The 12,968-nt window shown below is 32.4% G+C and overlaps 1 protein-coding gene across 2 annotated transcripts; it reads left to right on the forward strand.

The window, feature by feature from the left end:
* Positions 1-1,948: 1,948 nt before the first annotated feature.
* LOC112501499 (protein DETOXIFICATION 30-like) lies at positions 1,949-12,177 on the forward strand. 2 transcript variants are annotated; one of them, XM_025105141.1, is made up of 8 exons: positions 1,949-2,373; positions 2,598-3,139; positions 3,588-3,674; positions 8,864-8,920; positions 9,030-9,268; positions 9,364-9,482; positions 10,541-10,627; positions 11,794-12,177. In XM_025105141.1, exons 1-8 carry the CDS (start codon positions 2,023-2,025, stop codon positions 11,902-11,904), a joined length of 1,593 nt encoding a protein of 530 aa, XP_024960909.1. In that variant the 5' UTR covers positions 1,949-2,022; the 3' UTR covers positions 11,905-12,177. The 2 variants fall into 2 exon arrangements, with proteins under 2 accessions (XP_024960909.1, XP_024960910.1); XM_025105142.1 differs by lacking the exon at positions 11,794-12,177 and having other exon boundaries at positions 10,525-10,608.
* Positions 12,178-12,968: the final 791 nt, after the last annotated feature.

The raw sequence follows: 12,968 nt of genomic DNA on the forward strand, positions 1-12,968 counted from the left end.
AAGATAATAATTAAATATTCTGTTAGAACTCAATGATTATCCTAATTATATTTGAGATTTTTTATTTTTAAAATAAGATGTTTATCCTGTATTTGATTGTGTTTATCTGCAGTTAGTTACACGAATTCAGATATGAGATGAAATCGGATAGGGATGAACGGGTTTAAGAGTTTTTAAGAGTTTAAGAGTTTAAGAGTTTTTAAGAATTTTAGCCAAATGCTTTATAATATAGTATAGATATATATATATATATATATATATATTATTATTATTATTTTAGTGTGTATTAAAATAAACGAAAAAATTAATAGAAATACTTAGTTGATGCTAAACATAGGTTTCATGCGTTAAATTTGCTGAGTTGGCATCCTACATGTGTTTTGAATGCTAATGAATCAAACTTTATGCAGAAAGAGAGAGGGGGTTGTTTCGGGGGGAAATCTCTAAAAGAGGTGATAATCATGTGATTATCACATAATTATTACAAAGATTCTGTTTACGTGATTTGGTGTGATATGATTGTATTAATTATGTGATAACTAACTTCATCAAGGAGATATGAGTGTGATAATCATATGATAATCAATTTCATCTAGGATTACAGTAATATAAAATTTCAAATTGGGATATTTATCACATGTGATAAACATCAAAATTCTCAAATACAAAACTACTATAACATTAAACTCAAATCAACATGTACCAATAACTATAAATCAACTAAAAATGCTAACATTCATAATTTCATGTACTTTTTATCACATGTGATAAAAAAAAACACATATCATTGTAGTTCTGATGATAACACAACCGATTTAGAAAAAAACTATGAAATATTATTGTTGTCACGGTATTATCGAACTTTCATCATCATCAACAAAATTATCTTCAGAAAATTTCAAATTGGGATGTTTGTCACATGTGATAAACATAAAAATTCTCAATTATTAACCTACAACATTCAAATCCTCCATTCTAGATCGAATTTTTTTTGGATACTATGGACCGATGAGAAGAAAAAGATATCAGAAAGTGAAAAGGAAGAAAATGATACAATGAACGTGATCAATCCTAACAAAAAAAGATGTGATGATTCTAATTAATTAAAATAAAATAAAAACTATAAAAAATACCCAATGACATTACTGCCCTTACTGACTTATTTGTATTTAATATAATTTAAATTATTGATTAAAAAAGTTTAAGCTTAGTAGATTGTTCTCGCATTCTCGTAAATAACAGAGGTTCTCGTTTGAACCTCTACCTATGCATATATATATATATATATATATATACATATATAGAGTCAGGTTCAGATGAAAACCTCAAAAAATGAAAAGATGAGGAACAATCGATAACCGTTCATTCTGGATCGTATGCACATGTGCATACAAGTAATTTATAAACAATTTATCCGGTATGCATAGGTATATAACATGTATATGTACATAAAACAAAAAAAACAGTTTTAGTTACTTATATACACATTTGCATACGTTCCAGATTAATGTTTACCAATAAAATTTTCAGTTTTTTACTTTTTTTTTTAGATTTTATCCGGAAACTCCCCGCACCTCTCTCTCTTAACTATTTCCATGTCTATATAATCGTTCATCTTAGACCGTATGCACATATGCATACAAATAATTTGTAAGCAATTTATCCGGTATGCATAGATGTATAACATATACACATACATAAAACAAAAAAACAATTTTAATTACTTATATACACATCTGTATACCATCCAGATTAATGTTTACCAAAAAAAATTTCAATTTTTTACTTTTTCTTTTTAGATTTTATCCGGAACCTCTCCGGAGCGCTCTCTCTCTCTCTCTCAGAGCTTTCCATGTCTATATAATACGTGGACTCTTTTCACAACCTTTGGACCCATTTTTGCAACATATTTTTTGTACCCTTTTTGCAACATTTGAGCTTTTGAAGATTTGACAGAACGTATCCTTCGTCTCCTCATCCTCTTCCCACCATAATCGACCTGTCCTTGTCCTGTCTCACTACATGACGACGACCATGGAGAACAGAGCCACAGAGCCGCTTCTCGATGCCGATCACGACGCTAAGACCGCCATTACTTCCTTCCATCATCCGTCAAACGCTTCCTTCTCTTCCTCCTTCGTTGCAGACGCCGATGACATCCCTCCCATCACCGGTATCAACGACTTCTTAATCCAATTCGGAATTGAGTCTAGAAAACTCTGGTTTCTCTCCGGTCCAGCTATCTTCACATCTGTCTGTCAATACTCACTCGGCGCCATCACTCAAACGTTCGCTGGCCATGTCGGAACTCTCGAACTCGCTGCTGTTTCCGTCGAAAACTCCGTCATCGCCGGTTTCTCCTTCGGTACCATGGTTAGTTATCGATTAATTCTCCGTTTTGCTTACCTACGTTTCTGCTAGTTACAAGAAAACGAGTGAGAAAAACTTTTTAAATTGAACGATCTATTTTGTGTAATTTGAATAGCTTCAATCGGTCAAATACGCATGGATTATGTTCTGGAAGAGTAGGTGAAGATTAGTTTTGCTTGTGAGATAGACTAAACGATCTATTTCGTGTGATTTGAAATTTTGAATAGCTTGGAATGGGGAGCGCATTGGAGACTTTGTGTGGACAAGCATATGGAGCAGGTCAGCTGGATATGCTAGGGATTTACATGCAGAGATCGTGGGTTATACTGCTAGTTGCTGCTCTGTTTTTGATGTTTATATACATCTTCGCGACGCCATTGCTCAAGTTGATCGGACAAACGGAGGATATATCAAACGCGGCGGGGGGATTGGCGTTATGGATGATTCCGCAACTCTTTGCTTACGCGCTCAACTTCCCGATCTCTAAGTTTCTGCAAGCACAGAGCAAAATGATGGTGATGGCGTGTATATCGGCGGTGGCGTTAGGTCTGCATACTCTGTTTAGTTGGCTGCTTATGTTGAAATTGGGGTGGGGGCTGGCCGGAGGAGCTCTGATGCTGAACTTGTCTTGGTGGTTCATCGTAGTAGCTCAGTTGATCTATATTTTCAGTGGGGCATGTGGTCGAGCATGGTCCGGGTTTAGTTGGGCTGCCTTCCATAATCTGTGGGGATTTGTTAGGCTATCTCTCGCCTCTGCTATTATGCTTTGGTAAGATATTTCTTCTATCCCTAGTAAATTCTATTCCATACGATTTATCTGATTTCATATGTTCATATGTTCTTCTTCTAATCGATCTCGTTTGCATATATTTTCAAATCATCACAACTTGATTTGATATGAAATAAGAAATCTAGTGGAAATGAGTAATTAAGTGGATGAATTTCGGTCCCAATTTGTACATCATCACAGTAGATTTGACTTGATTCCTTGGTGTTATTGTATCCGTAGGAACGAATTACCATTGAAATTTTCTTGGATTCACTTCAAAATTTGGATGTGATTTGGGAAAGATAAGAAACTTGTAAAAATCTCATAAACGATTCGACATCGAATTCAACTTTACCAATTAAATTTGCAAGTCGTTAATGCTTCATATGTAATGTGATCCTAATTATTTTACTGCAATAAATTATTGAAAATCGTGCATCAACTGCAGCTTGGAAACATGGTATTTTATGGCGTTGGTGCTCTTTGCTGGATATATGAAGAATGCTGAAGCTGCTGTGGATGCACTTTCCATATGGTAAGTATCATCCCTCACCTTCTATTGTTTATTTTTTACTTATTTATGAAATATTCTGCATGAAAAACACAATTGTTTTTTTTGCTGTTTATGATAATGAATAGCATGTGGGCCTTTTTTTTCCGATTGGTCGCACCATTTGTCTATAAAAATAAGGGACTTATAGATATTTTTTACAAAATCATCATTTGTTTGTTGGTTAATTTTTTTTTCATATGACAAATTGTTTTCGAGTATTTTATCCCAAAATTTTATATAAACATAATAAATCTGAAGTTAAAAACTAAGAAAATGATATAAATGAGATTCAAATACGTTATTGGAAGGGGAAAAGAGACCGTACAAGGCAACTCTATCAAAAGAAACCAGTGTTATTATTATAGTTTCAAATAATATACGGTTGTACTCAACAAAATAATAGGGTGACACATTTTACGCCCCTGATTTTTTCACTACGATGGACCGTACCCACATAGCAGCTTTCACAAGTTGCACCTTTTTTTACCATACACCTCATGTTACCAGACAATAATGTGAACTACACGTATTGTGGATGGAGTCATGTGTCTTTAGTCCCATTACTTTTTATGCTTTATTCTTTTCGGTTTGATTTGGAGGAATTTGGATAGAATTATACATCAATTCGGTGTGTGGATCATCAACTTTTCAATGCACGAGCCAAACCCGATTAGTTAAGTAACATACCTTCAATCCGAAATGGAATATACTTTAAATCTCATTATAAATTAACTAATATTTATTACCCTGATAAAAAGGTATATTTTCATTTTCAATGTTGAATCCTTACTTTAAAATAAATTATAAGAGTACTCGCATAATATAGCGAGATACATTTTGATTTTAATGTTTCGTTTTTTTGTCTCAGTTTATGTTATAATACAGTTTTATATGGTTCTGAGAAAATGATAATGTTTTTATTTTTAAATAAACTCTAAATATGAAGATATATCATAAAAATTTGAAAAAAAAATATTGATATTAATACCAAACTAACTATTTAAAATTTCTCATTTTCTATGTATTTCTTTAATTCATTTTTTTATTTTTGGTTTAATAATATAATTTTTATAAAGATAATAATTAAGTATTTTGTTAGAACTCAATGATTATTTTAATTATATTTTAGATTTTTTATATTTAAAATGAGATGATTATCTTCTATTTGATTATGTTTATTTACAGTTAAATACACAAATTCAAATATGAAGCTTTAATAAGTTGTACTTATGTACAATTACTTGTAATCTTGAATTTTTAAAAATATGCATAAATAAACAGTACTTCATGCATAAAAATGGTTTTTAAGAGTTTTTGTCAAATACTTTATAATATAGTATATATATACCAGAAAATTTCACACCGATCACTGATCTAAAAGGGATGAGGTTCTTATAAGAATTTTCCACAATGATAGTTCTTATAATGCACTACACTTTTTGCTAATTAGAACGTTATATTGGAAATGCTTTTAGAACCTTAGCTAAGTTGGTGTACAGTGACTTTTTTGTTGGTTTATCTATATATTTTATTGACTTTAATTAAATCTTGAAAAAGTAAATGGTGTTCTTAATTTGATAAAGGTGAAAATGATTTGACAAACAAAATAAAAAAAAAGTGAGTTATTATAAGAAACTTCATTAAAGATGTCCTTATTAGATTATTGATGATACATGTTGCATCGAGTATAAATCTGTGACAGCAGGTTTCATGCCATTTGTTTTAACATCAAAATATGTGAACTCTTTTAAATAAATGCGTTCACAATCATTCGTTTAGTTTTTTTCTTGTTTTCTTTCTTGCTGGTTCATGGGAACTTGCGCTTACTCTGCTTCACGGTCCCCGGGTCTGATAAGTAAGCACTTGTCATGTCCGGTTTGTTTCCCAGTGCCAATATTTTTTGTTTTTTTTCCTGAACTTTTATTTTATATATATGATATTTACCAAAGCTCACCCTTGACATCTGGTCTAATAACCCGAATACTACTAGCCCAATAATCCTTTGTTTTTCCATTATTCATAGAGATGGTATTTCGCCCATGATTGATTATGTTTATCGGATATGATTCGTTGTTACATATGGATATAAACACTATGACTGTAGCTTAGTGAACTCCAGTTATTAGTTTCAGCTATGTTATACATGCAAATTTTTCTTCCAAAATTAAACATAAGTGATTAGGAACATTATTTAATTGATATTGAATACATAAAATGTCTTTCAATGAAAACAAATCAATAAAGAATCTTAGAAACTAAAAGCATACAACTTATATACTACATGTCATGTGGGATATTATTAAAACAAAGTTATTACATTTATTTGAGAATGGTATTAGAGTAGTTGTACTTAATGTTGTATTTACTTGTACTCTCGTATTTTTGCTTGTGTTAATAAAAGACTGTTTGGTTGGTTTCCGTTAAGTGTAATATGATTTAGAGTTTTCTGTGTGGATTAATCTGTTTATATAGATTAGGAAGATTTTTGTTTGAGATGGAGTTTTCATAGATGGAAGTAATGTGGTTTTTAATTCGAAGCGGCAATTTTAGGAAAAATTTGGTTGTCTACATAAAACTCCCCTAGAAGTTTACTAAACAAACCACTACCAAACAATCATGTATAATTGACTGAATAAGTTGCGAGTCTCATTAAGCTAATTAAACTTCTAACAAACAAAACCTAAGTATGTTAGAGATAGAAGTTTTATATAAAATTATAAATATGCTTGTATAGAATCACTTGGGTCAGATATGAAATACAAAGCAATGGTTTCAACCCCATTCTTCGTCTTATGTATATCCGCAATAAATGAAGACAATTGTCTAGCAAAAGAGTTACGGAAGAAGTTGAAAAATATCAGGATACCTCTCTCCCAAACTCAAAGAAACTAATTGATTTACTAACGTTTAGATCAACTAAAACTATATTGATTTATTAAAATTTAGATCAACCAACTTATTTCAAATGAGGCCCTAACAAAATTAAATTGAAGACTTTTTTTCTTTTTGTTCTAGCCTCCTCAAGGCCCACTCTGGTCTGGTTTATCTTTTTCTTTTGAGTAAATTACGTTTTTGTCCATGTAGTTTGTCAAAGGTTGCTATTCTCATCCATGTGATTTTTGAAATTATGATTTTTCCCATAGTTTACAATTTATTGTTGTTTTAGTCCCTGTATTTTACAATTCATTGCTATTTTAGTCCCTATATTTTACAATTCATTGCTATTTTAGTCCCTTATACATTCATACTAAAAGGTAGAAGTTAGCCTTAGCGATGAAAATAGCAATAAATTGTAAAACATAGGAATGAGAACCTCAATTTCAAAACCACAGGGACGGATTCTGCAATTTTTGAGAAACCACAGGGACGAAAAACGTAATTTATTCTTTCCTTTTTATGTTATTTCTGACTTGTACCAACGGCTGCTTTTCTTGTACTGTTATTTTTTTTCTTTCATTTTGATTTCAAGTCCTTGATAATTCATGATTTTCGTGTTTAAGCTTGTAGAGTCCACTAATTGAGCCGTTTTATCATTTTCGCGTTTAAGCTTTCAATACCTGGATAAAAAAATTGCATTACCAAGGCATTAAAGTTCCTTAAATACAAAGTAAAATGCTTGTTGAGTGTTTTACAACGCTATCACTACCAAAATCTTATAAAAGAAGTCATAATTTACAATCACAAATTATGTAAGATTTGTTAGAATAATAGTTATGACTTTGTGTTTGAACCAACATGATCGTCCACTATGTGTTGCTGCGAGAAAAAAGAAAAAAGAAAGTTGAACATGAAATATTGACTAAAGTACTTGTTTCATCTCCGTGGTTATATGTTTTTAACGGTCTTTATCCTTTTTTTTTAAAATGCATCAGATCATGTTCTTGTGGATGCATTTTTACAACAAATTGAGTCCTTAATGTAACCACAGGGATGTAACTTGTTAAAAAGTGCAACCACAAAGACATGCTATGTTAAAATTTTAAAAAACGGACAAGAACCGTTAAAAACACCTAATCCGTAGGGACGAAACATGTAATTTATTCTAAAGTTTAGTTGGTGTTGTATTATAAATGGTATTTTCTCCTATATTTCTATTTACTTGGGTGTTCAAACGAGAACACCTTCATTTTACGAAAATGTGAGAGCACCCTTTTACTATAGACAATCACATATGATACAAATTTAATACTAAATCAGAGACGTGGACGAGTTTTTGCACGATCTAGTTTGCGAGCGAAGTCGCCCTTACACCACTAAACCCCCTCACATGTAAAATAGCATGTGATAAGGGTGTTTCTAATACTAATCATAGACGCCAACGATCTTTGGCGCAACCTAAGTCGCATAACACGTCTTCCTCACATCACCAGGCTCCCTCACGTGTATTATCACATGTGATAAGGGTGTTCCTGCATTCTTGATGTTGAAGTTAAATACCATATTGTTTATGCAATTTTCCTCAAAGTTGATCTTGAAGATTACAGAATTCATTTTGGTCCTTTTATCAAATTTCTATTTCTGCATCCATCCTACTTATATATTATGTGAAGATGAATCAAGATGTGGCGAGTCTTATCTATTGATGCGAAAAAGTGAATACCAGACCCGTAGAATAAAAATAAAATAAAAGTATAAACATGGATGAAATTATGAGAATATGCGGAGAGAATGGAGGCTCCATAATATACAGAGAAGAATGGAGGCTCCAGAATATACTCTCTGGAAGATCCCTGGAGGAGAGGATGGAGGCTCCAGAATATACAGAGAAGAAATGGTCTAAGGGGCTGTTTGGTTTGTTTTCCGTCAAGTCTTGTATGGATTAATCTGATTATATAGATCGGGAAGGTTTTTGTTTGGGAGGTTTTTCATAGATGGAGGCAGTGTGTTTATTAATTGGGAGGGTTAAGTTTGGGAAAAACTTAGCTTTCCGCATAAAACTCCGCTCTAGAAACTTACTGAAAGGACACTTTCTATATCATTAAGTCACTACCAAATGGTCATGTATAGCTAACTGAATGAGTTGTGAGTCATGAATCTCATAGAGCTACTAACAAACAAGCCCTAAATCTAGCTGATATGGATTCCAACTGAAAAGAAAGCTAACTCGTTTGTACTTGTTTACAGTTGTGAAGCATCATGATCTCTTGTTAAATTAATTCTAAATTTTGCAGCACAAACATTGTGGGATGGGTAGTGATGGTGGCTATTGGATTCAATGCATCTATCAGGTAAAAGTGTAACTAAATTTAATCCGAAGAAACATTATACCTTATATCATATGATTAAAGGTTTTTAATTAATGTGAAGCATGGAATGTTGATTATGGATTCAATGCAGTGTGCGGGTGTCGAATGAACTAGGTGCTGCACACCCCAGAACCGCGAAATTCTCGGTGGTCGTGGTTGTGGTTTCATCATTTTTGATCGGTCTTTTGCTTGCCATCATTCTTATTATCTTCCGACACCAGTATCCAAGATTATTTGCCGACAGCGCAGAAGTTCAACATGCCGTTAACAAACTCACTCCTCTGCTAGCAGCGTGCATCGTGATTAACAACATTCAACCCGCACTCTCTGGTATTGCTTATATGCATTCATTCATTATGGATATGATTATGCTTGTTGAGATTGGAGGGTGATGAATGAGATTAAGAATTCATAAATGAATGCAGGGGTGGCAATTGGGGCTGGATGGCAAGCGTTGGTTGCTTATGTCAACATTGCATGCTACTACATATTTGGCATACCTTTGGGACTTGCTTTGGGTTTTGCAGTGAACTTGGGTATACAGGTGAGTGAGTTAGTAGCTGATATAGTCTTTGCTAAAGGTTTTCGGCAAGTTCCAAACTCTGAGAGTTTGGTACACTGGACAGAACATAATAGGGATCCATGTTCCATGTTTGACAGGACTTTTATATGGAACATACCGGAAATAGAGTGAAACAAAGTGGAACCGGCCTGTTCCATCCTTACCCCATGGAACAGGGTGGAACAAGATGAAATAAACTTATATTTTACCGATATAACCTCATAATAAAACTTAATTCTCTTTTAAAACATCAAAAGATCTCTTTTTTACATTTTATTCATTTTTTAAATTTTATTATTGTATTTTATGATTTTTAAACTTTCATTTTACCGGCCTTAAAATATTATTTTTATTAATTTATGTGATATATTATATATTAATAATAAAAAATAATGTACAAGACTAGAAGAGGGATAAAATAAAAATTGGAAAACTATATGAATTTTTTATTTTGGTGTCGTTTTAATTGTTTTGACGAAAACTTTCTAATGATATATATATATATATATATATAATATTTTAATAAGTTACATAAATTAATTAAAATATATAAACAACCTATTAGGGATAAATTGGTCATTTACCTTGTTCTATTCTGTCCAGTACTGTCTTACCAAACGCTAAACAATTGTTTTCTTATCATGTCTAGACATCAAACACACCTTAAATGGCATGAGGCGTGGTGGCAAGGCCAATCCTCAAGCCTTAGGGCCACACATTTTCAAGCCGTGACTTGTGACAACAAATCTATATATTATATATAATGTTGTATATAAATATATGTTTTCTACTATTACTCAATGATTAAATGATGGCAAACAATTTAAATTAAGTTATATATTGAAAACTAACAAATAAAACATTAAAATATTGTGTTATAAAAACTACGTATTAGGCCATGGTGTGTCACAGACTTAACGTAACATAAGACACTAGCCTTGAGCCACGGTAAGCCACAATGGCTGATACAGCAAGCCTTTTAGAGTAGTGGTTTTCTGAAGAAGAGGTTAATTAATGAGATTAGATATAATTTGATGCAGGGAATATGGATAGGAATGCTGACTGGAACAGTGGTACAAACTGGGATCTTGTTCTGGATGGTTTACGCAACGAATTGGAACAAAGAGGTATCATTTAGATAAGAAAATTTGTGTCCTAAATTTTCATCCCAAATTTTCCTTTTCATCAATCACATGAATATATATCATTAGAGAGAATGCAAACTTGAATAAAATAAATCTAAAATAATATAAAAATCTGAGGTGTCTTGATTTCATTGGTTGGACAAGGTGAGACGTGTGAATAGATTTTTATCGATATTTTCTTATTGTAGAGTAAATTACCTTTTTCGTCCCCATGACTAGTTGAATTTTTCTATTTTTGTCCTTATACTTTTAAATTACGATTTTCATCTTTATGATTTACAATTAATTATTGTTTTCATTATAGTGATTTACAATTCATTGTTGTTTTGTTCCTTGTATTCAGAGGTAGGAGTTTGTTTTAGGGTGGAAAATAGCAGTGAATTGTAACTACAGAAACAAAAACTACAATATTCAACAAACCATTGGGACGAAAAGCATAATTTACTCTTTATTGTATTAAGAATGAGATTACATTTTTCATTCCTGTGGTTTGGTGTTGTTAATGCATCCCATCCTCATTGTGGAAAATTTAACGAAACAAACGAGCTCGGTTCTTATCATTGCATTTCTTTGACAAACAAGTTGCGTCTTTGAATAAATTAACAAGTTGGATCCTGGTAGATGCATTAGGAACACAACTCTCTGGGACCTAGCTTGTTAGTTTCTCAAAAAATGCAATTCAGGTTCTGTTTGTTAGCTTAATTGGACTCTGCCATCTTATTTGGTTATCCATACATAATTGTTTGGTTATGGGTTAGGCTCACGTGAGACCAACCTAATTCTGTGAGGCCCATGAGACCACAAAATAACATTTGAAATTTCACAGCAAAATATTGTAAAGGTACGTTCACAGCAAAAATACTATGAAAGTTACCTTCAAAAAATGTTATTTAGGTGGTCTCATTGATCTTACGAAAACAGTTTGGTCTCACATGATTTTAAGTCGTTTGGTAGTGACTTGATGTTACAGAAAGTTACTTTTTTCCGAACATCCCCTCTGATTTACAAAAATACGCTTCTTTCATGTATATGAAGTATCTCTCCCAATATTATAGAGATTAGTCCGCATATACAACTTTATCCATAGATATGAAAATAAAATGTTAAAGTTGGAATTTAATTGATGTTAATTGTATGGGGGAATGCAGGCCTCCATGGCTGGAAGGAGAATTAAAGAGTGGGGAGGGCATGGAATGATTGGGACAGCAGCAGCAAACGACTTCGCTAGAATAGATGAAGCAGCTAAGCAAGTAGAATGACACGACGACGTCGTCGTCTTATACTCAGTTTGGTGGATAATTTCGAGAAACCGTTAGTCATTCAGCCAGTCGGTCAGTCAGGTACAATTTATAAGTTTGATTCCTTTTTATTCTATAAAAAAATATGATGTTGGAAAAAGAAATAGTAGTATTGTGTTTCTTGTGTTACTTGGGAGGAGGTTTCAATTTGTGAAAAGTGGTTCTATTGTCCATTTTTAGATGGTATCAAGAATTTCATTCATTATTCTCTCTTTTCTATATTTATCCTTTTATATTTGATAGGGGTCCTTTACTAAACGTTTACTTGATAAATGTTTATCGAGTTGATTTACTTTATCGGATGAATATGACAAATATTGAAATCAAAATATCTTTGATATTTATTTATTACAATGAAATAAAAGGAAATACAGATTACATAATATGAAAAATATCTACCTACATTGAATAGATGAAGAACAGAAAACAAGCATGAATGGCTGCAATTATCTCTAGAGAGAAAAGATGATGAAGCAAGAAAAAATGATAAGAATGAGATAAAAATCAGCTTTTAGGGCTCTTTATATACATTTCTTTATAAGCCAACTTTGCCCCCTCCATCTTTGAAATAAATGCTCCGCTAACCCTGATGTTTCCCCAAAAGTGAGGCGCGACCCTTCTCTTTATCAACAAGCAACACTTTATTAAAAAGACCATATCTACCCTGTTCTGTTAAAACAATAACAAATAGAGAACAAACAAGTCAAGTTAGTCAAGATTGCAATATTCATATCTTTTAACAACAAAGACTAAAAATCTTACTCGGTAAGAGTAATGACAATGATCAAAACTTATGCAGTAAGTGAGAATGATGACTCTTGTTTGATAAACACTTAGCAGGAAAAAAATTGTTGCATATGGTGGTGTTTTAATGGACTAAAATCTTACCCGATAAGTTAAGTGAAAGTGTCGACTTCTATTGTGTAAGAGTTTGGTAAACGGCCCCTTAGTGAAAATATATAATTATTGGGTAATTGTTTTGGTTGAAGCAACGTCAACTACTTCTAGTGGTCATTCTATACTCA

This window comes from Cynara cardunculus, unplaced genomic scaffold (genome assembly GCF_001531365.2).
Source record: "Cynara cardunculus var. scolymus isolate 2C unplaced genomic scaffold, CcrdV1 Un_Scaffold_192, whole genome shotgun sequence".
In the NCBI taxonomy this organism is placed as follows: Eukaryota; Viridiplantae; Streptophyta; class Magnoliopsida; order Asterales; family Asteraceae; genus Cynara; species Cynara cardunculus.

Coding starts and splice junctions, on each gene's coding strand:
- LOC112501499 (XM_025105141.1), top strand. CDS start 2,023: ATGACGACGACCATGGAGAACAGAGCCACAGAGCCGCTTCTCGATGCC. Junction 9,483..10,540: donor CAGTGAACTTGGGTATACAG/GTGAGTGAGTTA, acceptor AATTTGATGCAG/GGAATATGGATAGGAATGCT. Junction 10,628..11,793: donor CAACGAATTGGAACAAAGAG/GTATCATTTAGA, acceptor GGGGGAATGCAG/GCCTCCATGGCTGGAAGGAG.